This window comes from Lepus europaeus, chromosome X, assembly GCF_033115175.1.
Source record: "Lepus europaeus isolate LE1 chromosome X, mLepTim1.pri, whole genome shotgun sequence".
Taxonomy (NCBI): domain Eukaryota; kingdom Metazoa; phylum Chordata; class Mammalia; order Lagomorpha; family Leporidae; genus Lepus; species Lepus europaeus.
In genome coordinates, this window is record NC_084850.1 from 89,292,984 (window position 1) to 89,319,462 (window position 26,479).

Here is a 26,479-nt window from a genome sequence, read left to right on the forward strand (position 1 = left end):
CCTAGTCCTAAGTTTATTGATAATTGAGTTTTAGATTTGAATGAATTAAATAATAGTCCTAGTGTTTTCAAATACTTGACCCATTTTCAAATTGGGTTATTTATCATTTTTATTTTGAGTTATTAAGAGATCTCTATATATTCTAGGCACAAGTCTTATGAGATGTATGGTCTTCAAATGTTTGTCTACCAATTATGTGGATTGTCATTTCATTTTGTTAGTAGTGTTCTTTGAAGCACAAGTTTTTTTATTTTCTAAACTCTGTATTTAAGTGCAGTTTGTCCATTTTTTGTTACTTGTACTTTAGCATCTAAGAAACTGTTGCTAAATCCAAGATCACAAGTTTTATACCTCTATTTTCTTATAAGAAAAGAAATAAAACTGTAGAATTCTTATGTATTATTTAAAAAGCTCTGGTAAAAATTTTAAAGTTATAGCTATTTAGTGTTGTGATCCACGGGGCCGACACTGTGGCGTAGCAGGTAAAGCTGCTGCCTGCAGTGCCCATATGGGCACCGGTTTGAGTCCCGGCTGCTCCACTTCCAGTCCTGCTCTCTATGGTCTGGGAAGGCAGTAGAAGATGGCCCAAGTCTTTGGGTCCCTACACACATGTGGGAGACCTGGAGGAGGCTTCTGGTTCCTGGTTTCGAATTGGCGCAGCACTGAATGTTGTGTCCATTTGGGGAGTGAAGCACCAGATGAAAGATTTCTCTCTCTCTGCCTTTGCCTCTCTGTAACTCTTCCTTTCATATAAATAAATCAATCTTTAAAAAATAAAATAATAAAATAAATAAATGGAATCTATAAAAATGCTCATGGTAGGTATTATTTAAGTCCCTATTTTATTTTTATTTTTTAAAAAGATTGATTTATTTATTTGAAAGTTGGAGTTACGCAGAGAGAGAAGGAGAGGCAGAGACAGAGAGGGAGAGAGAGGTCTTCCATCGGCTGATTCACTCCCCAATTGGCCATAATGGCTGGAACTGAGGCGATCTGAAGCCAGGAGCCAGGAGCTTCTTCCAGGTCTCCCACGTGGCTGCAGGGGTCCAAGGACTTGGGCCATCTTCTACTGCCTTCCCAGGCCATAGCAGAGAACTGGATCGGAAGTAAAGTAGCTGGGACTCAAACCAGAGCCCATACCAGATGCTGATACTGCAGGTGGCAGCTTTACCCACCACGCCACAGTACCGGTCCCTAAATCCCTATTTTAAGAATGGGTATTTAGCCTAGCTGTTAAGATGCCATTTAAGACCCATGTATTCTACATTGGAGTACCTGGCTCTATTCTCAGTTCCGGTTACTGACTCCAGCTTCCTGCTAATATAGACCCTGGGGGCCAGTGGTGATGGCTCTAGTAGTTAGGTTCCTGTCACCTGTATGGGGGACCTGTATTGCATTCCCAGCTCCTGACTTCAGCCCCAGCCTACCTCTAGCCATAGCTATTGTGGTCATTTGGGAGAGTGAACCAGTGGGTGGAAACTCTGTCTCTACCTCTGTGTCTCATTACCTCTCAAATAAATATAAATAAATAAAATCTACGTTTTGTAGATGAGAAAATTGATACTGAGAAAGGTGAAAGTATTTTTTTATGAGCACACAACTAGTTAGAGTTGGATATTTTTTTGCATTTCATATATTTTTCTATTTACATAAAGAAAACAGATTTTGTGTATTTCATATATACAATTTTAAACCCATAATGATACTTCACACCCTGCCTCTTATCCTCCCTTCCTCCCTCCACCTATCTTTCTTTTTTCTTTTAATTTTTGTGATAATATACTTTCTTCTTTTTTTTTTATTTTTTTGAAGACAGAGTTACAGAGAGAGGTAGAGCCAGAGAGAAAGAGGTCTTCCATTCTGCTGGGTTCACTCCCCAAACGACCTCAACAGCCAGAGCTGAGCTGATCCAAAGCCAGGAGCCAGGAGCTTCTTCCAGGTCTCCCACGCAGGTGCAGGGGCCCAAGGACTTGGGCCATTTTCTACTGCTTTCCCAGGCCATAGCAGAGAGCTGGATCAGAAGCGGAGCAGCCGGGACTCGAACCTGCGCCCACATGGGATTTCCGCACTGCAGCTCTATCCGGTACGCCACAGCACCAGCCCCGATAACATACTTTCAATTCACTTTATAGTCACAGGCTTAATACTATACTCAATAAAGAATTCAACAAGTAGAAAATAGAAAGACCACTGTTTCACACTAGTATAGACAGGTCTAAAACAATAATGAAATCTCAAAATGTCAATTTCACTCATATATATTGAATTTTTTGTACTCTGTGTATTAGCTACCACAGACCAAAGAAAACATGATTTTTGTCAATTTTTGTCTGGCTTATCCTGAGTCCGTGTGTCTCTAAAACCTTTGTTGTTCCTTGATGTGGGGATACTACCTTGTTTGGAAAGTCACTATGAAAGAGATTTCATAAGCCCGGTGGCTAGATACATGCACAGTTAACGATAGATTAGGCAACATAGCATGTTGACAAGCTAATAGATTGGGAAACTTTTCTGTCAAGGGCCATTTGGATATTTATAACATCATTCACAGACCATACAAAATGATCAACTTAGAAATTAGCCTGCTATAGGTTTTTTGAACTTTGTGTCCCATTCTGTGGTTGCTTTGGCAGGACCAGACCAAATAATTTCACAGGCCTTACACAGCCCGTGGTCAGATGTTCCTCACCCTGGCAAGCACCGTTGAGGTATCCACTCTGTGTTGGGTACAGGGTTAGCACTGGGCATGCAGTGATCTCTAATTCGGAGAATTTTATACCTCTATTCACGTTGCCATTTTGGAGGATTGAGCCACATTCTCTGTGATGCCTTCGAAGAGTTCCTAGGTGTACTTAATGGTATACCTCAGAAAAGCATGGATTTTATTAAAGCCTAGTTTTTCTGTCTTGCCACCTCTTAAAATAAGAAGGCTGTTGCACCTTCTACAAGACAAGGCTAACTACAGGGGAAAATTTGATGTAAGGTCTACCTGTGTCCCTAGATAATGCCATTTAATATTTAACCCTTATGAAGCAGTTTTATCCGTATGCCTTACCTTAAGTTCCTCAGAATAGTCTAGAGTCTATGTGATTTTATCCTCTTTGATAAAGGCAATTTGTTAAATTTCTCATTTTGATATATTTTGGATAAATGGCTTCACTAAAAAACAGGAGAAAAGAAGCTTTCTGTTCATTCCCAAGGTCCTGATATAGAACTTTGGCAATAAGCCTGTGTTGTCTAGACAAAGGAACATGTTAGTGGTAATGCCATATGAGCTTTATTAGGTGGGTGTGGCTCTGCAAACCAAACAGAGTGGGGTGTCTCACACTTAAAGGCCAGCAGTAGCTGCCATGGAGATTTCAGATGCCTGTGTCAGGAGTTTATCCCAAGAGATGGGCTGCCTTAGGTTACTACCAATGTTTTCCTGTTATGGGAGATTTGTCCAGGCTAGTATGTTGGTCCATTGTCATGAAAGCTATGAGACTACTAATGTTTTTTGTCTTCATGACAAAGATAGATAGCAAGGCATGGAGAATTTGCTTAGTGAGACTGACACCAGAGACAGTTATCAAAATAACACAATAAAAGATATGTTTATCTTCTGGAAAAAAATGGATATTGTAGTTCACTTGCCTGGAAATGAATGAATGGAAAAGAAAGGCCCAGATAATGGTGCAAAAATGTTCACTTAAACAAGAATGTCACCCAGGATGAGTTACCCCATCTTTTTTGGGAACTTCTGGGGGGAGAAATAGTAGCCTTGAGTTGTACATATATAATCTCTCCTCTCTTGACTACAAGTACACTTTTAGGACTTTGACTGCTTTGAGAAAGCACCCAAAATTTGCCCTGATATGGGGTCAAGAGTGAGCAAAAGAATCTCATCCCACCATTCTCTCTGAGCAGGGCACTCCCCATGTAATGACTACTTGAGCTTCCTTTACTAAAGTTCCTCTCTGCAGAAGACTACCTGGATTCCCATGTCTAGCTCTCCACAGCCTTCAGAACAGTTTGATGGACCTCACCTCATTTAATCCTCCTAAGAACTATACGTGAGGAACATATGGCCCCTTTTTCTTAGATCAAGTAACTAAGGCCAGAAAAGACTAAGTCATTCATCCAAGATCATAAATTGAAAGTGGAAGAGCCAGGTAGGGTGACTAACCATTCCCAGTTTGCCCAAGACTATCTCAGTTTTAGCATTGAAAGTTCCATGCCCTGGGAAACATCTTTGTCATGAGCAAACCAGGATGATTGCTAACCAGAATTAGAATTCATATTGTCCAATTCCCAGTCCAATGCTAATGCTACTGTCCTATGCCATCCATATTCCTCAAAATTTGACTTATGCCATCCCTTTTTTTACACCTTAGTGTCCCAGGACATTTCTACATGATAGGTTATCCTTCTATCCCATTCTGTCTAGGAGTGAAGCAGAGGCAGCTGGCAGTTCTCAGACATACTAAAAACCCCTGTTGCAAAAGAGAGGCATGCTAATAATCCCTATACTACTTATTCACTGGGGTGTTATGTTGACCAAATAATAATAGATGTGAAAATGCCTTCTAAGCCATAAAGAGCAAATCATACATGAGTGATTGTGGTTATTCTATACTTTATGGGCAGAAGCAAACAACTTACCATTGTCTACCAGTTCTGCTTCTGCTGTAGCCACCAGTTGTGTGAATTTGGGCAAATTTCTTGACCTTCACATCTCATTTTTTTATCTGAAAAAATGGAGCTAATAATAATCCCAGATATGGTTGTTTTGAGAATTATATGAATTATTATATGTAAAGCATTTTAGAAAAGTTCCTAGCATATGATCAAGGCTATGTAAACATTAGCTATTTTGGATTGACTTCCTTGGTCTCTAACTCACAAAGAGATTAGATTAAGATGACCCAGAAGCTAAATGTCATGGAAACCACTACTTTCTAGGTATCCATTGCAACTAGCTGCCTAGTTTTTGTGTTCTGTACTCACAGCCTTCCCACCATGGATTGCCAAGAAAATGAGTACTGGGACCAATGGGGACGGTGTGTTACCTGCCAACAGTGTGGTCCTGGACAGGAGCTCTCCAAGGTAAGACACACTAGCCAATATATTTATTTTCCCCTCACAGCTTCGGAACCAACCTGGAAACTGATGGGGACCAAGTTTAGGTCAGTCAGGCTTAGCTATGACTGCTCTATTTAAAGCATGAGATTCAAAGACTGGACAATAGAAGTCACAGTTCCAGCGAGAATTCAGCTCAGCAGGATCAGGGTCAGGGGAAGATTTCATGAGATAATGAGGTATCCCAGAAGGAGATGAGGAATGTGGATACATGGGAAGGCTGTTTGGCATTAGGAAATATGTCAATTAAAGCAAGGTCCGTTTTGAATATCAGGAACCAGATATCAGGTCTTAGGAATGGGAATGAGAGAAGAAATGAGAATGCTGAAGTGTGTCCTCCATCCAGGAAAATGTGGGCTACTGAGGAATCTGTAAAGGAGGGATGGGGAACCATAAAGGGCCTGGAATCCCGATTAGAGGTAAGAATCAGCTGAAAATCACCAGCAAGTTAGAGACAGGAGCAAGGCTGGAACTCCATAATCGCTCTGCCTCAGGTACTTTGTTGGTCCCTAAACCTAAAGGTGGTGTTAACTTTGAGCTGCAGCTACAGCTGGAAGGAAGCTAGCCAGAAGATGATCTCTGCCCATTTGCATCATATTTTATGCAGTCATTCACTCATTAATTACTTATTTCTATACCTGCAAAGTGGTAGGCATGGCTGCAGGCTCCATGGATATGGCAAAACAGACAAAAATGTTGCTCTTATTGACCTTACCTTTTAATTACTGAAACAAATAATAAATAAGATACATATATAGATAAGTGAGGACTCTAAATAATGAAGCTATCATAATAATTTAATTAGAGTGATAATATACAGAGGATTTGGCAGCTTGATCAGGAAGCAGAAGGCATCCTAAAAGAGATTCCTTCTTGGGGGAGGTTACAGCAAATGCAGAATCCTCATGTGAGAATGAGCTAGGCATGTTCAAGGAAGAGAAAGAAGGTTAGTGCAACTAAGGTTCTGTGAGAAGGCAAGTGGTACACAATGAGATCAGAGAAGGAGGTATGGGGTATGGGCCAGAGTATGTGGAGGTATGAAGTGTATGATGGGAAATTTTCTTTCTTGCTTTCTTTCTTTCTTTCTTTCTTTCTTTTTTTAGTTTTTTTCTAAGTATTCTAGGAACACTCTGGAGGGATTTAGGTAAGAGCATGACATGATCCCATGTCTGGAAAAAATATAGAAATTATTTGGATAAGTACTTCTTACCTCCATATTTCAAAAAAATGGAGAATAAAGCTCAGGGATATCAATATAAACTAGCACTAACACTATACATAACATTATATCTAACAGTGGGGTGCCAACATGGTTGACAAGGGATTCTAGGACCAAGGAAGACCCAGAAGTTCGGTCATACTAGATACTAAAATAGATCCAGTCGAATAAGCTGCTTGACTTGACAAAATCTTTTTGTAAAAGATTTATTGATTTGCTAGGCAGAGTGACAAAGAGGGACACACACACACACACACACACAGATCTTCCATCTGCTGATTCACTACCCAAATGGACTCAAAATCCAGGTCTGGGCTAGGCTAAAGCCAGGAGCCAGGAACTCCAGTCTGGTCCCCCACATGGAGTGCAGAGGCCCCCATACTTGGACCATCTTCTGCTTCCTTCCCAGTGCATTAGCAGGAAGCTGGATCTGAAGCAGAATAGCTGGGAATCAAACCCACCCTCCAATACAGGATGCCAACATTATAAGCAGTGGCTTAAATGGTGGTGCTATAACACCAGCCCTACAAAATCTATTTTAAATATCACATCAATCTTCATGATAAAAAGCTTTACAACTGTTCCTATCATGCACATGTCTATTACTTTTAAGCTATCCATGCTTACAAAGCTGAACTCTCCAAGGGAGAACAAAATCAGTCTGTTTATCAAACTACTGGTACCAGACTCTTAAGAGGAAGCTTGTGATGGAATTCACATTTGGTTTAGTACCTCTTAGACTGCCATTTACTTCAGCACCACTAGAAAGCTCAGAGAAAATAAATGAATTGGAATAGTATACTCCTGCAAAAGCCTTATATAAATTGCTTGTACTAGTCAAATATCTGCTTTTTAAGGAGCTCTCATGCGCATTATCTCATTTGACTCTTACAAGAGTCACATTATGAAGGTATTCTGAGGCCCATTTTATGCATAAGACAGCTGAAGCTCAAAGAGAATATGTGACTTGCTCAAAGTCACAATGGTGTGATAAAAATAAACAAGAAATTTGGAGTCAGATCTACCTGGTTTTTAAGGCAAATTATTTTGCCTCTGAACCGATTAACCTATATTAAGTTGCAAGTTACATGGTGACTTCAACCATAACTGAAGTCTAGAGATAGATAACATTTTGGTTTGTTGGGCAGATCAAAAGGGTAATCAAGGACCCAGACTCTTTCATCTATCTTGGCCACCTTCCTGTTTTTTTCCCTCATGCTTATAGCTTCAAAATTGCCACAGCTCGGCCGGTGCCACGGCTCACTAGGCTAATCCTCCGCCTGCGACAACGGCACACCGGGTTCTAGTCCCGGTTGGGGTGCCGGATTCTGTCCCAGTTGCCCCTCTTCCAGTCCAGCTCTCTGCTGTGCCCGGGAGTGCAGTGGAGGATGGCCCAAGTGCTTGGGTCCTGCATCCGCATGGGAGACCAGGAGAAGCACCTGGCTCCTGGCTTCAGATCAGCGTGGGCTGCCGGCCGTAGTGGCCATTGTGGGGTGAACCAACGGAAAAAGGAAGACCTTTCTCTCTCTCTCTCTCTCTCTCTCACTGTCCACTCTGCCTGTCAAAAATAAAAATAAAAATAAAAAAAACAAAATTGCCACAGCTCAAAGAATCTTGTATTCACACTGTTAGCAAAGTGTTTCCCCAGAAGCTCCTCAGCAGATTTCCCTATATGTCTTGTGATACCGAACTGGCTGATGTAGCAATCTTACCTAGAAGGGAGGCTGGCAAAAGAATATCTGGCAAACAAAAATGGGATTGCCATGATTACCCAAGTCCAAACAAGATTCCATTCTTGAGGGTGGTCATCATGCCACCTAGAAAGAAATCAATATTCTGTTACTATGGAAGAAGAGGATATTTGGATGAGCAGCTAACAGCATGTGAGACAGCGTTTTTTTTTTTTCTGGTTACCTTTATTTATTTTAAAAGTTTACTCATGAATTAGAAATATAATTGAAAATAAATCATCGCAAAAGAAACACTATTTCCTCAGGACATTTTTCTACAAGTATAATTGCCACGCTAAATAATGGATACAATTTTAAGATTCTTGAAATATATTAGTAGATAACATTTCTGAAAATCCTTTACTAATATCCATTACAATTACATTTATTTTCAACCAGGCATAAAATTCCCATATCCCAGAAGCGTAACCATAAATGAATAATGCATGTTTCATTATGTATTACTTTTATGCCTTCCTTTGTAATATTAAATTACTAATTTATGAGGGCTTTATGAGGATTTTGTTTTATCTTTTTCAATTTGATAAGGAAATATACCAGTGTTTTCTGTTTATTTGTCCATTTGGATTCCCAAATTTGTTATTTGTTTCTGATTGTTTTATCTACTCTGAATATATGTTGCTTATTGTTCATTCTCTACTCTTGTAGGGCACCTGAGTAGACAGACATTACAAAATATAGAATATGTTTTAAAATCATTTAAATAATATATATATAAATATACATTTTATATAGTTTAAAATCAGAAATGTTGATTTTTATTTTTTAAAAATTCGCTTCAGTCTTTGATATGATATATATATATATATATTCTCAGTTTGTCGTTTGTCTTCTGTTTTTCATATTTTACTTTGCAAAGATTTCTTTGAATTTTTATGTAATTGCATCTATTTTTTATTGCTTCTAGATTTTGAGTTATAATTAGAACAGATTTCTCCACGTCCATATTAATGAGAAATTCACTTATATTTCATCTCAGTATTTACAGCATTTCATTTTTATATGTAAATATCTGATGCATTTGGAATTTATTCTGATGTGCAGTTTGTGAGGAATGAATCAAATTTTATAATTTTTTTTTCTCATATGGCAGTTCAGGTATCTAACAGAACATACACAGGACAGTTTTTCCTTATTCTTTTGACATACTCCCTTTGTTCACTTGATTTCCTGTGGTCTTAAAAATCATATAATTTAGTCTTATTCCTGAATTGATTGACAAAACTCAGGTCCAGTGAATTGCCCAAGGCCACATGGTTTGTTAGTGGTAGAGGTAGGAGTTAAAGTTAGGTCTCCCTGGCCCTAGATCAGCATTTTTCACTACTCTGCTGTATTTTTTTTTATTACTTTGATCTTCAACTAATCCTGTAAAGCAGATATGGCAATTATCACCATTTTGCTGCTGCACATAGCAGAGGCTCAAAGAAGTCCTTTACCTTCCCAAGAAACCCAGAATACAAGTAAAACAGAAAGCACCCATATTAGATCCCTGGTATGTATCAGAATAGGATCTTAGTAGAAAAGATCATTGTGAGTAGAGCTGTGAGTTATTAAGATCAGAAGAGGCAAAGAAGAGGAGCATGATGGCAGGAATATTAGAGAGTGGCTGAGGTTCACTTAATCTAACCCCTGTGAAGGCATAACTTACCTAGTGTATTAATTTAGGTAATGTTAACTGCTATCACAAATACATATTAGATGTGGTGATATAATAGATTAAGGTTTTGTTTATGACTAACACCAATCAAAGTTGGGAAGTGGGAGGAATATTCTCATTCATTTTGGGATCCAAGATTTTAGATGCTCTGTCACTTTTTAATGATTTTATTGAAATACAATTCACATATCATATAATTCACTCAGAGTATAGTGATCAATGGCAGTTGGTATATGGCATTATTTTTTAAAATTAACAGTAATTGTATATATTTATGGGTACAGTGTGTTTTTTTATATGTATATATTATACACTGCTAAATTAGGGGAATCAGTATTTCTCCCTGTTTGACATCACATTATGAGTGGGGCCCTGGAGCTCCTTTCTTCTATTTGTCCTTAAAATACATGTTATTGTCAACAATAGTCATCCACTATGACATATGCCACTAGAAACTTATTCCTTATATCTAGTTCTGTTTTGGTACCCATTATCCAGCCTCACTCTACCTCATCAACCCCTCCCAGCTTCGAATAAGTGCTATTCTGTGTTCAGATTGAAGGATTTTTTTTATTTTAGTTTGTTTTGCTTATTTGAAAGGAAGAGTGATAGAAAGAGGGAGAGAAGCAAAGAGAAAGAGAGATCTTCCATTCACTGATTCACCTCCCAAATGGTCCCAATGGTGGGTCCTGGTCCAGGCCAAAGCCAAAAGCCTGGAAATCCATCAGGGTCTCCCACATGAGTGACAAGGGCTCAAATATTCAGGCTATCTTCTGCTGCTTTTGAATGCGCATTATCAGGGAGCTGGATTGGAAGCAGAGCAATGGGGACTCTAATTTGTGCTCCAATATAGGATACCAGTGTCACAAGCAGTAATGTAACTAGATGTTTCAGAACTCTAGTTCTAAGGTTGCGTTTGTTTGCTTGTTTTTGTTTGTTTGTTTGCAATATTTCTCTTTCTTTGCCTGGATATGTCACACATTTTCTTCTAGTTTTATCCATTTTGCTGTAAATGGTAGAATTTCCTTTTTTATGGCTGAATAATATTCCATTGTGTGTACATTTGGCTTATCCATTTATCTTATGATGGACACCTTGGTTGACTCCATCTCTTGGCTATTGTGAATGGTGCTTCAGTATACATGGTGGAGCAGGTGTCTCTTTGATGTAATTATTTCATACTTTTTGGATATATACACTGTAGTGATCATAAATCTTATCTGTAAAAATTTTATAAAGGCGATACTGCTGTGGGTACTGATTATAGCTGTTTGAAAGATATTTCCCCATCTTTTGGCATATGGTACAATTGCACTATCTTGTACCCTTTGAAGTTACTAATGATTAGTTGGTATGTGTGGCAAAGGACATATGAGCAACGTGGAATGAGTCATTTCTGGGGGAAAACTTTAAGAGCCAGCGCACAGTTCACAATGTTCTCTTTTCCCTGATGCTGCAATCATTTCAGCACAAAGATGAAGTCTCTGTTACCCTGGGAACCTCATCAAGGATAATGTAAAGCAGAGCCCTCAGGAAAACTCGAGTAGGCAAATTGTGTTTGTGAGAAATAAACTTTTTAAGACACTGGGATTCGGATTTTCTTTTTGCTGTACTATAACCTAGCTTATGCTGACTGGTACCAGTACTTAGCTATGCTACATGCTATGTACTCTAATATTTGATAACATTATCCTTTTTTGTTCTATTTCAATTTCCAATGCTGACTATAACCTAGTACATTGATTTTATGACCCAGTAATGGGGTTGCAACTTGCAGTTTGAAAAATACTACTCTATATCATGTTTACTTGTCTCATAGCTTCTTCTTTCTCCAAGCTCCTGGACAAAAGTTAATCACTGTCCCATCTCTTGGCAGGACTGTGGTTATGGAGAGGGGGGAGATGCATACTGCACAGCCTGCCCTCCCCGCAGGTATAAAAGCAGCTGGGGCCACCACAGATGTCAGAGTTGTATCAACTGTGCTGTTATCAATCGTGTCCAGAAAGCCAACTGCACGCCTACCTCTAATGCTGTCTGTGGGGACTGTCTGCCCAGGTGAGCCTGCAGTATTGGGCCAAGCTATTCTGGGATGTTTCAATCTATTTATTGTTGATTTATTTCTTTATTTTTACACTGAAATACAGAGAGAGAGAGAGAGAGAGAGAGAGAGAGAGAGAGAGAGAGAGAGAGATGGAGGTGGAGACTGATAGATATATTCATCCTCTGGTTCACTCCCCAAATTCCTTCCACAGACAGGGCTGAGCCAGGCTGAAGCCAGGAGCCCAGGACTTAATCCAGGTCTGCCATGTGTGTGAAAGGACCCAACTATTTGAGCTATCACCTGCTGCCCCCAAGGATGGATGTGCATTAGCAGAAAGCTGGGTAGAATGAGGACTCAAACCCAGGCACTCTGAAATGTGATGTGATCATCCCTAGTGGTTCTTAACCCCTGCACCAAATGCCCATCCCAGGACATTTTTAACCTCTGGAGATGTCTCTCATCTTCACTTCTCAAACCCTAGTTGAACTATTCTCTCTGTTCATATCATATTCATTTGAACTCCTAGAGGGGAGAACAGTATCTTCCCAAGATCCCTCTGTGATGTTCCTAGCTCATTGTCAGCCATAGATGAGTACCTAACAGCCTTTTTGTGATACTGATACTATTAGTATAGGACCAAAATTCAAGGTAAATTTTACTGTGGACCTAGAAACATATGAAGTGGTGGGTATCAATGCAATAATTCTCTTTTGGGACTAGCTCCCCATTTTGCTGTAAGGGATGGTGAATGGGGAAAGAGGTGGAATATCTGGGCCTCAGAGTCAGAATCAGAGCTGGTGCCAAAGAGCTCATGAGAAGAGACAGATGCTGGTTTCTGGAGGGTGAGATTCTTAGAAGCTGCCTATTGGTGATCCCAGGAAAGACTGGTCCAAGTGCATTGCTATTTGTTCACCCTTCCATTCCTTATTGCTTTGACCACAGGTTCTACCGAAAGACACGTATTGGAGGCCTGCAGGACCAAGAGTGCATCCCCTGCACGAAGCAGACCCCCACCTCTGAGGTTCAGTGTGTGTATCCAGTTCTCTTTTCCCGCTTCCTCCCTGACCCACTAGGTGGCAGCAAGATAGTCTAGTAAAGACTTCCCCTCTGTTGAGGAATGAAGTTCCCCTCAGTTAGATTTGAACCCTGGTTTCACAACGTAATATTCATGTAACTAACCTTTTGCAAATAATTCAAAATCACCAAACCTCGTTCCCCTCATCTGAAAGAAAATGTGACATAATAATTTTCTTCATACTTTATGTGATAGTTGTCTAGGTCTAATAAAATAAAGGATGCTTAAAAACACTTCTAAATTACATTTGAATACTTATCAATTATTATTATTATTATTATTGTTATTATTATTATATGAAGTCTGTAGGATTCCCTAGGGCTTAGGACTCATGAAAGGCTGAATGAAGAACTAGGGCTTAGTAAATGGCTTTATCACTATCTATTTATCTATTTGCCTGTCATCTTTTTCTAGTATCTATCTAATTTTTAAAAAGTTACTGATATATTTTTAAAATTATGAGTTATTTAAAAACTATAGAAATATTTTAAATGCAGAAATGTAAAATATTCAGTTACTGAACATGAAGTTACTAAATCTTACCATTTTTTTCAGTTTTTGTAAAGATTTTATTTATTTATTTGAGAGGCAGAGTTACAGACAGTGAGGGCAAGACAGAGAGAAAGATCTTCTGTCTGCTGGTTCACTCCCCAGATGGCCGCAATGGCCAGAGCTAGGCTGATCTGAGCCAGGAGCCAGGAGTTTCTTCCAGGTCTCCCACATGGATGCAGGTGCCCAAGGAGTTGGGCCATCTTCCACTGCTTTCCCAGGCCACAGCAGAGAGCTGGATCGGAAGAGGAGCAGATGGGACTAGAACCAGCACCCATATGGGATGCCGGCGCTTCAGGCCAGGGTGTTAACCCACTATGCCACAGCACCGGCCCCAGAATTCTCTTCTTGATCCTTTTTGAGTCCCATTCTCTATCTCCTCAGATACCACTACTGTTGGTAGGCTATGCTACAGTAACAAACCCCAACCTTTGTGACGTAATACAATACAAATTTGCTTTTCACCATGTGAAGACCTTTCTGTATATGGCTTCAAGTTGCCAGTAAAGGGAAAGAGGTGGAGGAGATATACTGTCTCTTAACTACCTCAGTGTGGAGGTGATACTTGCTATATCTGTTCACAGTCCATTGACCAGAACTATTCTGATGGCCTTACTGCAAGGGTGTAAAGAGGAACAAAAGGGAGTGTGGAGGTAATTGGTGAGCTCTGTAGGTCTCTGCCATACTCTCCACTGAGGTTTTAGTACTTGTATTCTTTTGTGGAATTTGTGGATATTCATGAGAAATCCATGTTACTAGTGTATGTTTTATAATGTTTATGAACATAATGTCAGACTATATGCTTTCTACAATTTTCTTTTTCCCTCTGGATTATTTATATTGATGCATACAGCTTTTACTTCGACTGCTGTATAATAACACTAGACCTTAGGGTCATATCATGATTTATTTATCTTCAGCTCTACTCACAAACATTTTAGTTCCTTTCCATTTTCTATGTTATATAACTAGTTATGGCATGGAAAAACCATAGGATATGTACATATTTGATTATACTAATTTATACCATACCGGCAATATAGGCAAGTGCCACTGCTTTATTCTTTATAATTTTGCCTATTCTACAAAAAGCTGAAACAAGCATAGTGGCCCTAATGGAGAAAGGCCCCACAGGGAGGGTGACGACCTGAGAAAATCCAGGCCCAGAAGCACAGTAGCTATTGACTGCTCACACTGATTACCTCTCTAACTTTTTTCTCTCACAGGTGCCTTCCAGTTGAGCTTAGTGAAGGCAGATGCACCCACAGTGCCCCCTCAGGAGGCCACACTTGTTGCACTGGTGAGCAGTCTGCTAGTGGTGTTTACCCTGGCCTTCCTGGGGCTCTTCTTCCTCTACTGCAAGCAATTCTTCAACAGACATTGCCAGCGTGGTAAGGGTGGCTGCTTCACATTTCACATGAATGAGGAGCGATGCTCTTAATGGCAGAAAAGAGGCATTTTCTGGGAGTGAGAATTAATGGGCCTTTTCTATCATATTGAAAATCAAGTGGGGTGCCTCAGGAAATATCTGGGGTGGCAATAGAAAGTATGGGACTTGAAACATGACTGAAGCCAACTTTGAGAGTTTAGGGCACTTGGTTCTTTAGTTCTCAGGGGTTCATAAAGAAACAGCATGGAGGAAAGCTCTTGGGAGAGGAATCAGGAGACATGAGATCTAAAATCTATCTATAAACCACTGTGTGAATATAGACAAGTCAGTTAGCTCTTCGAGCCTCTTTCTCTCTAACCTTTAAAATGAGAGAGAGAACTGGATTAGTTGGTTTCTAAGCTGTTTTCCAAAGCCTTCATATTTATACCAATAGGAATAGATTCTACAATATGTCAAGAATAAGAGAAGTCTTGGCTGTATCTGAGATATAACTAATAAAAATGCATGAGTTCTAGGGACACTGATCTCCGTATAGTTATTTCTCAAATGGGAATACCTGAAAGCCCCGGGTCCAAAGGAGTTAACAAGCTTAGACTTTTTCCACAAGCAGTATTGATGCAGTGGAAAAAAAACAGTGCAGAGGAAGTGACCAAGTGAAATTCCACATGCATGGTCACATTTAAAATTGCAATATCATTGTGATCTGTTTTCAACACAACTTCATCGAGTAGCCAATAATATGTTAAAGAAAGATTAGCTCACTGACAGAAAAGATGGAGAAGGTGGGACAGTGGCTGATCAGGACCAGGCAGAGTTAGAACTCCAGCCAAGGGTACCAAGATTCAGTGTAGCACCAGTGAGAGCTAGGCAATGACATTAATTAATCCAGCAAGAAGATAAAGTTTCCTGGATGCAAGATTGCTCAGGATTCCTCCTCAGCCTACTGAGTTCAAAGCAACACTACTTTTTAAAAGATTTATTTGTGTATTTATTTGAAAGGTAGAGTGACAGAGAAGGAGAGAAAGTGATGTCTTCCATCTGCTGGTTCACTCACCAAATGGCTGCAACAGCTAGGTTTGGGCCAGGCCAAAGCCAGAGCCAAGAACTCCATCTGAATCCCCCGTGTGGGTTGCAGGGACCCAACTACTAGGGCCAGCATCTGCCGCTTTCCCAGGCACCTTAGTAGGAAGCTGGATTGGAAGTAAAGTAGCCAGGACTCAAGGGCACTCTGATATAGGATTCTGGTGTTAGAAGCTGAGGCTTAACCTGCTGCATTGTAATGCTGACCCCACAACACTACTTTTTAAAGCCTTAAAGCCTCATTCTATTTGTATGGGAAGATCCCTCTTATATAGATCTGCCTCCTGGGGCCTCCCAGGTGATTTTGAAAAAAAGTTATTAGGTGTATTTGGCTATGCCCCTGGCTTACACAGAGATGAATCTAGCATATCATGGGATGTAGGATACAAAGGAAACAATGTTGTCCCTTACGACACTTCTTAAACTCTGTTTCCCTCTCCTTTACTCTTGGGTAGCTCCTGGGTGGGCCACCCAGTCTCTGACTTAAATAAGAAGTGTTGCCCAGTACGTAGGCATGGATATGCAACACAGACAATGAAGCATCTGAGATCTAGGGCCAAGCAAGATGAATTTGAGAGAATATCTGGGAGATACCTGTCTTCTTCCTCCTCCCTCAGCAAAGTAGGTATGAGTAATCCACCTTGTGTCATTACGATAATAATGTAGTACCTATCTGTGGGAATATGAGGACTGCCAACTTCCTCACAGTCTCCATAGAGTGAAGGAGGGCTAGACATGTCCTCACTTGAGGAAGGTGCTATGTAGGTGATATTAATATGCAAGTTAGATCCAGTGAAAAGTGCAAGAGAGAGAAGTAGGGTCTGTGGCAAACTAGAGGGCATATACCTTGACTAAACAAAAGCCCACTGTTTATCTCCAGCTCTTTGTTAGCATGTGGGAATTTTTCAAGAGAATCCAGAAATCTGGGTTGTTATGTGAAATAGTGTGAAACACTGGCAAAGAGTCTGATTAAACAACAGAGCTACAATAACAACGGGGGAGGTCAAACAAACACCCACCTAATAGGCTCTCAGTCTGTAACCTGCTGTTGAATCAGACTCATGCATTAATGGTGTATTATTTTTCTGTCATTTCTGTAATAAATTGTTATACATTTAATAGCTTATCTTACAAGTTCCACAGTTCAGAAGTTCAGCAGGCTCAGCTGGGTGTCTGTTTAGAGTCTCACAAGGCTGAAATCAAGATGTTGGTAGAACTGCATTCCTCTCGGGAGGCCCTAGGGGATACTCTCTTTACATGATCATTCAGGCAGATGGCAGAATTCAGTCCCACTGGGTTGTAGAACTGCAGTCTCGGTTTCTTGAAAGCCATTCCCAGCTTCTAGAAGCACCAACATTCTTTTGCTCATGGACTCTTTCTATTTTCCAAAGTATCTATGACAGGTTGAATCCTTCTCACGCCACATCTCTGCCACTTTCTCTTTGTCTCATTTGTCCTCATTTTCCACTTTTAAAACATGTTTATTTATTTTCATCTCCTTGAAAGGAAGAGTGACACAGAGAGAGTGACAGACACAAAATCGAGAGAGAGAGAGGGAGAGAGAGAGAGAGAGAGCGAGAGATCTTCCATCTACTGGCTCACTCCCCAAATGACCACAACCCACAATACCCATGACTGGGCCAGGTTGAAGCCAGGAGCCAGGAACTCCATCCGCATCTCACATATGGGTTCCTGGGGCCCAAGAAATTGGCCCATCTTCCATGGCCTTCTTAGGTGCATTAACAGGAAGCTGGAATGGAATGGAATGGAAGCAGAGATGTCAGGACCCAATCTGGTACTCTGATGTGGGATGCTGTCTTGACAAGTAACAGCTTAACCTGCTGTGCCACAACACCCATCCCCCTTTTCCACTTTCAAGGATGTGTGATCACATCGGGCTCACCTGGATAAACCAACATAATAATTTTGCTATTTTAGGGTCCTTCACCTTATTGCGTCTGCAGTGTCCTTTTCGCCATTGAATGTAACATACTCAGACATGACAACAGAGAATGAAGATCACGGTAGCAGTGGGAGTATCAAAATCCTTTTTTCCACAAAGGATTTCTCTTTCTCTGGAAAAATTAGCTCTTCTTGGGCCAGAACTAGGTAGCCTCAATCTGATGCGGTAATGTAAGTATGTTTTCTCAAACATGTTATCTCAGCCTGGTGCTAGGTACTTTGGTCCCTACAAAGGGGAAGGAGAGCAGTAGCTTGAAAACCAGGTGTCCTGTTGAGAAAAGCCCCTGCCTTTGGGTGACCCAGTGGCTTTCTGCTTCGAGTTGCAGGAGGTTCGGTGCAGTTTGAGGCTGACGAGGCCGCAGAGGAAGAATCTCTCTTCCCCAAGCCACCTGGCCAGGAGACCAGCACAGAGTCCCCAGTGAGTGAAAGCATCTTTGAGATCCAGCCACTTAACCCCATCCTGGATGACGACTGCAGCTCGACTCGTGGCTTCCCCACACAGGAGTCCTTTACCATGGCCTCTTGCGCCTCAGAGAGCCACTCCCACTGGGTCCACACCCCCATCGAATGCACAGAGTTGGACCTGCAAAAGTTTTCCAGCTCTGCCTCCTATACTGGAGCTGAGACGTTGGGGGGGAACGCAGACGAAAGCTCTGGAGACAGGCTGGAGCCCAATGTGCCCTTTGAAGTTGCCAGCCCTTAACTCTACTGAGGTGAGCTGGAGAGGTGGGGCAGAACGACCAGAAATTAGGGAATGGCCCTCCAGGAATTTCCCTCTGAAGTCCTGTTGTTCAGTAGGGCTGGGGATGGAGGAAAAACAGCAGGCTAAGAACACTGGTGGAGGGTAGAGGGGCAACAGTGTAATGCTAATCTTTTGATTGAGTCAGACATCACACTTAGGGGCTGAACAATTGTCAGGGAACTGACCAAGCTGCCATGACATAAGTCTCTCCATCCTGGCCTTTTGCAAACTCATTCAGGGTGTAATAGAAAGATTCAGTTTATATCCTCTCATGTGTACAAGCAGCATAGCACAGTAGGAAAAATAGAAAACCTTGTCATTTAACAACCCCATATGTCAAATCAACCTCCATTACCTAATAGCTATTGAACCTTGTGTAAATCTCTTTACCTCTCTGAGCCTCAGAGCCTTCACCTGTAAAAAATAAACAATACTACCCTCCTCATAAGGTCTTGGGAAGATTGAATGGAAAACATTTGTGCAGGTACCTTTTGCACTGTCTGATGTATTAGAAGTCTTTAAACCATGCTAGATTTTCTGTCCCCGCCCCCCGCCTCCAGTCACATTTTATATATCCTTTCCACATCTACTACACTCATATGACCTTCATAACAGCCCTTTATGGTGAGCAGGTACATTAGCCTCATTTCACGGTTTCAGAAACTGAAAAGCAGAGAGGAAAAGAGATTTACTCAAAGTCATAAAGAAAATCAGTGGCAGAACTGGGCTAAAGCCCAGGCCTGGAGTTTTCATTCTAGAGCTCATCCAATCCCACCATGGTAATTATTCCATAGCCAACACTACTCTCTCAAGACTTCAGTAGTGTGTAGCAGTATGAAGCAGAATGGGAAGAGTCGTAATTTTCAACTAACCAACTACCTTTTGCCACCTATTTCCATATAATTTTTCATTAGGATATTGCCATGTACCCCAGTAGTTTTCCCCTTTCTACATCCTACCTAAGAAAATATGACTAATGTCAAACCAGCTAGTCTACATACCTTCCGGGTCATCTGATCTAATTCCTCCTGCAAGGCCTTTAATTCATGGATAGATCCCTTTTATAATACAGGCTGAGTATCCCTTATCTGAAATGCTTGGGACCAGAAGTGTTTCAATTTTCAGATTTTGGAATATTTTAATAAACATAAAGAAATGTCTTGGGATAAGACCAATACCTAAATACAAAATTAACATATTCTTTATACACATAGCCTGAAGGTAATTTCATACAATATTTTAATGCAGCTTTACATTGATTGCAACCCATCACATGAGGTCAAGTGTGGAGTTTTCCATCTGTGGCATCATGTCAGTGCTAAAGATTTTCAGATTTTTGGAGCATTTTAGATTCTTAGATTTGGGATATTCAACCTGTTTCCTCACCATAGTCTGTATAGTCCTCCTTACATACTTGCAGTGGTAGAGAGCTCACTATTGCCTACTATATAGTATATGATGGGTAAATTTGAGCTCAACATAAAGAAAAAAACTTTGACTGTCAACAGTACCCATCTGTGAGTCCTGGATTTGTTCCTTGGACCACACAGACCTCATCTGCTTCCTCTGCCTTGCGATATGATATCCCTGAACAGGCCTGAAAACAGCATCTCCCCTCTAGAAAGTATTACTTTAGATTCTTCTGAAGTATGGAGGGCTTAGAACTAGATCCAATTTCATGAAGAATGTTCACACCAGTTTAGAATAGGGTGAAATTGTCATTTCCCTAGCTAGCTAGGTGGCCAAATTCTGATCTTGGCATCCTAAACCATTGGCCTAACCCGTGTATTTGGTGTGGAGCAGGGCGGGGTGGGGGGGTGGGGGAGGGAGTCACATCAAATTAGGAGAGGAGGGAGCTGGTGAGATTGCCTTCATGTTTCTAACTTGCTCTGCTCCCTCTCTAGGTCTCTTGGGCTCCTGGAAGCCTTGTCCCATCATTCTCTCTGGACTCTCCTGCCTTGTTCCTATAGCACAAGAACAGCAGGGACCTGGGATTTGGTGTGTGCAACAGACAGTACACTATGAATGGGATACATCATATCCCATCCCACCAAAGGATTAATTCTCCGCCATTTCCCCAGGACTGATCTGCAGCATTTCTTGCTTCCCTGCATTAGCCTGGAGAACCAGAGTCACCAACCATGGGACTGCCAGACATGTTCCTACCTCGACTTGATTATAAGAAAAGGGGAGGGAACGACAATGAATGGGGTAAGATCTTCTGGCCTACATTTTTGTCAGGTGGGCCTGAAGGAGAGCCTCTCAGAACATCTGTCTAGCACTTCAGGGAAAAAATTATACTCTTCCCCTTTTAGCTCCTCTGCACTGCCTCTTTCCCCAACACACACACACACGTACACACAAGCATCTCTCGGGGTAGGCCTGGTGCCATGATTCCCCAACTCATGTCCTAGACTTTCATGGCTGTGATAGCTCTGGAGCCACTGCAATTGCCAATGTCTTACTCCCCACAAATAGGTCTCTATTTTTCTTTAGTGGGGATTCAAATCAATGTCTTTATCTTTAATATGGTACTTCCTAAATTTCCTTTAATTTTGATTTCTTTTCTATTCTTGCCTCTTTTGTCCCTTCATATTGCCTAGAATTTTAAAGCTCCAAACTCAGTCTGTAAATCCCCAGGGCCAAAACAGAGCTCAGAGCATTTGTCTTTGGGGTGACAGTGAAGATCATGAGGTATGAGGCAAGGGGCACTGAGAAACTAGAGTTTTCACTGGGGCCTGGCCCTACAGCAGCTCAGGGACCATTTGGTGCTTTCTTGGTTTAAAGGAAAACCAATCCATTTCTCCTGAGCTCTTGCCACTAATTTTACATGCTTCTCAGCATGAAGTGGAACTGCTCTCTCTGGGCTTCTCTGGAACATGACACATGAAACCTTCAGGGCTCAGGTATGAGCTTCATGGGTTGTTTTTGTAAGTCTCCCCTTCAGTCCATAGTGGGCCACTTGGGCTGATGCCCATTCCCTCATAATGGGTCAAGTTAGAAAAAAAGAAATTTCAGAAAAATAGAGCAACCAGCTTCTTTGGGGGCACTTTATCTAATTCCAGATGTTGGATATGACGCAGTTTGTAAAAATCAAGAATGTAAGTAGGGTCCAGTTTTCCTGGATTAAGAATACTGGAATATATGGTATGTGTATGCACACACACACATATACACCACACTTTACATTTTGCAATGTCCTTTCACAACCATCATCTCCTTGGATTTTTACATAGACCCTGAAATGGGCAACATAGTGATTGTCATCCCCAATTTACAGATGAGGAAACAGTCCCACAGATGGAAAGTGAGGATTGGTCTTAAGTTAATGATATAGTAGTGAACAGCAAGGCTAGGATGCCTTCACAGACTCTTGAATATCATGGAATGTTCCGGAAGACAGTGTTGTGGGGTAGAAGGTTGATTTTTCCTAGCATATCTGCTCCAGAAAACAATTCACTTTTGAAGGAAAAAGGTTGGAAAGAAAAATAAGACCCTTATTCTTGCCACTCAATGAGGTAATGTCCTTGCCCATCATACAAAATGTATCCTCTCTCTTTACTGCCCAGTTCCCCTCCCCCAGACTACCAGCCTGGCACATTCTCTGCCAGGTCTAACACTATTGGGAAGCTAAGAGACTTTCCATTCAACATTGTTTCACTAGAGGTCAGAAAATGAGAGGGGTTACAAGGCCAGACAGACTTTTTCTTTTTCTTCCTGTATATCTTCTTTTGCGCCTAGCTTGTGAAATAGGCAATAAAGGCTGGTTGTCAGTAAGAGTGTCCATCCTACTTGTCCCCCCACATCCCTCCTTTGTGCAATTTAAGAACCTCTGCTTTTAGTATGGATAACTTGAGTCTCTAACTTGAATTCAAAGGTGAGAGAGACCTATTCTCCCATCTTTAAAATATATAGGTACATTGTAGATATTCGAGCAAAACTGTCAATATCACTTCAGTGCATTAGTTTAAAAGGTTCATTCATACATTATGCCCATTTTAAAGATGAGGAAACAGAGGCCAAACAGTAGTATCTATCTTGCCCAGAGCAATTAACATTTAAGGAAAATTTCCTTATCTCACACATCCACCCCTAGACCCATGTGTGGATCCCATGGCTTACAGTAGAGACCAAGGAAGCAGACATAGAGCAGAAACTGTCCCTATGGTATAGGGACAGGCAGGAGTGTTAATGGCTCTCTTCAGTCATTTGTCTTCACTAGACACTGCCTCGATGACCCTTAAAATGAGCATAGGGAGAAATTTAGGAGATTGAATCAGCCCTTCCCCACCACCAGCTAAAAGCAGCTAGCCCCATAGTCTAGCTGAGGCATCAGTGTAACGTGTTCTTTTGAAATGTTGCCATGATTGCATTTGTATCTTAATATAACTGGGGCAGGATGGAGAGGTGTTTTGCTTTTCTCTCCCTGTAACTCCTGCCTTCTATGGTCTATAAGGTTTTCAGGTTTCCCTAGGTGCTCCACACTCCCTTGCTCAGCCAGAGGGTCTTGGACATGTATAAAAAGCAATGGTATTGTGTTGCAGCATACTGCAGGGCAAGCAATTTCTCTCTGAATCTCTTGAGCTCACCCTATATTTGATGTGCTGTAACTACCCCTCCAGCAGGTAGCACCTGGAGTTTGCCTTCTTGGAACCTTGCAGAACATTTCTGAGCCAAGATGACCTTCCCTTGGAGGCTTGGGTTCCCCAAGCTACCTCACAGAGTCCTCCCAAAACAGCCCTCTCTCTCCCACAAACCATTTAGGAGTAGCTAAGTGAGGAGAAGGAAGGGCCCCACTGCTTCTTTTATTGACATGTCAATTGATCCCAGCTCTCCCAGCACCTCTTCCCCTTTGATTCTTTCTGAAGTGTCTTTTTGCCTTTTTGATCCCACCTATGTAACTTAAGACCAGTAAAGTCCTAACTTCCTTTGAGACTACATTACTCTTTATTATTTGAGGATCTTTTTAAAGTGTGTACAGCAAGTCCTCTCTCACAGGACTAGTCTAACTAGTGTTTAGTTAGGTACCTTAGGCAGAATATGTCCTTCATCATCAGGTCTTACTACTATAAAAGGAGAGTTCTTTACAGAAAGACTTTGGCTTATAGAATTTTATTAATGGCAACTTAGGCGATAATCTATCTACAAATGCACATAAAGGGCCACCGGGGCAACCCATTGATCAGGGTGCTTCAAGCACCTGGGAAAAAGCAAAATGATCCTATTGTACTAGACTAGGGATTAGAAGCAATTGAATTACAAGCCTGCATCAACCAGCCTGGTCTCACACAGGTATTAGCAAGTATGTGTGAGCCAAGGTTTAGGCCTTGGCCTCGAGGTTCTCTGTTCTTTTCCCTTTGGGACAGTTTATTCTTATCCCACTCACTTTAATTAATCATGTCTACACCTTCTGGTAGCGGAAGAACTAGTACCCAAACAGGATGGATGATTGAGCTGGAGCAAACCCCAGGTACTTAAAGGTCACCATGTGCCTGGCTGTGGTTCAAACCCACGTCACATATCATGCTGCTGCTCTGTGGGAAAGATAGTGTTTGTAACACAGTAATAATAACATGATAACATTACATCCAGCCCCCTTCACTACACCTTGTTTATAGCATGAACATTGTGTGATTATCCCAAGTCGTACTCAGAATCATCTTGGTTCCCATTTTCTAAAGTTCAAAGCCATTTTAATAGGGCAAATAAGTTTTGTTTTTCTTTCCTTTATTTTTTAAGGTATCTTGGATAGAGGTGAAGTGAAGGATGCTTTTCTTTTCAATAATTGCTGTTTGGCCATGGCCAATGTCATATTTGAATGTTTTTTTTTCCAGGACAGTCCTTGTAAAGATCTCTTTTTTATTGCTTTTAAAGCAGGGACATCTTTGTTTGAGCACTGTACTTTTTGTGTTTTTTTTCCCTTGGAGGTTTTTGGTCAGTTGAAGCATAAAAATACATTTGATAGAAACATTTTCCATATATCTTTGAGCCTAGAAAATAGTTGACTTGTCCATATTTGAATTAACAAAAGAAAGTTGTTTTGTTTGTCAGGGAAAGGGTGTGTTTGCTAAAGATGAATTGAATTTTATGATCCATTATTTTCCCATCCACACACCTTGACTTGGTTCTTGACAGGAGTCTAGGAGAGCAACTTTCCCCTTCAAGGTTCTCAGATCCAGTCTAGGTAAGGGTGTTGATACTAAAGCACCCCTGCCTTCCCCCTCATACAACACACAGCCCTGCCACATTGAGATATTCATCTCTCCTGTCTCCCACCTATCCCCTCTTCTGCTCACTATTAAGGCCATTGATGTTTCACATTTAATTACCTTTTTCCTCATAAATGAGTTATTTATAGAGATTTTGTTAAATCTTGAACCATATGCATGTGTGGATGCTGGCAGGGTTGTGTTCAGTCTATGATGCTCTGCAAACGTTTCATATTAGTCAATAAACAGAATTACACTCAAATATCTTGTTTAGTCCTCTGTTTTCAGAGAACCAGGGTTCTTCCTTTGGCTGATGTGTCTTTGATCATTGAGCATAGATCAGATCACTGGATGTATGTGCTGAGGTTCACTGTCTTATCACCCAGGAAACCTTGGTTATAGCTCTTGCTCTCCTACTTCTTAAAAATTTTTATGCCATTTATATTCTCATTTGGGCTACAGATCCTTGTCAAGGCTCCCATAGCTCTAAGAGGAGAGAATACATTTTTCTGAGGTCTGTAAAATCTCTAAGAATGTGTGTGTGTGTGTATTTTCATTTTGTTCTGAATTTTTTTTTAAAATGCAAGCATTTTCTAGCTAGAACATCAGGATGATTAAATCTTAAGAGTACTTTCTTGCCATTGCAGGGCTTATAATTATGTTTACAATCTCATTGGATTCAAGGGACCACCTAAAGAGACATCATTTAACTTTGAATATTGTTCTTCTCTTTAATTTTATTTAAACAGTAGGGAAATCAAGTTTTTCCCATTTTTAGTATTCTGTGAGCCTGACAGCAACATATGTTGGCAAGGATTGGAGAAATGAGAAAACCCTCATAAATTGTTGGTGGGATTGTAAGGTGGTATAGCCACTTTTGAAAACAATCTGGTGCTTCCTCTAAAATTTGAAGTAACCATATGATCCAGTAATTCTACTCATAATTATATACTAAAAATAATTTTTTAAAAAAATATGTCAACACAATATTTTCAAAGAAATATTCATAGAAACATTATTTAAAATGATACAAACTGGAAACAACCCAAATATCCATTAACTGATGAACAGATAAATAAATTATAGTATTTACACATAAAGGAATACTGTTAGACAAAAATAAGAATTGAATTTCTGACACATGGTGCATTGTAGATGAACCTCAGCATATGCTGGGTATAAAAGAAGGCAGATATAAAAGACTACATGTTGTATGATTCCATTTATATAAAATATCTGTAAAAGACAAACTAATAGAACCAGAAGGTAGTTTAGTGGTGTCCTGGAATTGGGAATAAGAAAAGATGATGAAATGTTAACAGGAATGATGGATCTTATTTATAGAATGAAAATGTTTTAAAATTGCTAATGATGGTTGCATCACTCAGTAAAGTTAGTAAAATCTTTTGCTTGTACATTTGAAATGGTTGAATTTTACAATATATAAAATATAACTCAATAAAACCTTTATAAAAATTCTTTGGTCACCGATCTCTGAGTAGACTGTTGTTGGTTTACCAATTTAATTATTTTCCAAACACTTGTGTTGTCAGGGCTGATTCCATACACAATCTAAATCCCTCTCTCTCGCGCGCGAGCACACACACACATGCACACACACACACGCCACTCAATTCAGTGTCAAAGGAACAGAACCTGAGACCTATTCAGTTTTCTTCTCTTTGA

The 26,479-nt window shown here is 40.6% G+C and overlaps 1 protein-coding gene across 5 annotated transcripts in view; it reads left to right on the plus strand.

Moving 5' to 3' along the window:
• Positions 1 to 20,651, plus strand: part of EDA2R (ectodysplasin A2 receptor) — a 31,745-nt gene extending 11,094 nt beyond the window's left edge. For 2 of the 5 annotated variants that reach the window (XM_062183363.1, XM_062183361.1), the window contains 6 exons: positions 4,989 to 5,085; positions 11,622 to 11,800; positions 12,729 to 12,814; positions 14,637 to 14,801; positions 18,163 to 18,555; positions 20,489 to 20,577. In XM_062183363.1, the coding sequence (XP_062039347.1) occupies positions 4,999 to 5,085; positions 11,622 to 11,800; positions 12,729 to 12,814; positions 14,637 to 14,801; positions 18,163 to 18,545 (900 nt within the window). In that variant the 5' untranslated portion in view covers positions 4,989 to 4,998 and the 3' untranslated portion in view covers positions 18,546 to 18,555; positions 20,489 to 20,577. Of the gene's footprint in view, positions 1 to 4,988; positions 5,086 to 11,621; positions 11,801 to 12,728; positions 12,815 to 14,636; positions 14,802 to 18,162; positions 18,556 to 20,488 lie in introns of all 5 variants that reach the window. The other 3 variants (XM_062183364.1, XM_062183365.1, XM_062183362.1) reach the window with 3 other exon arrangements.
• The last annotated feature ends 5,828 nt before the right edge of the window (positions 20,652 to 26,479 follow it).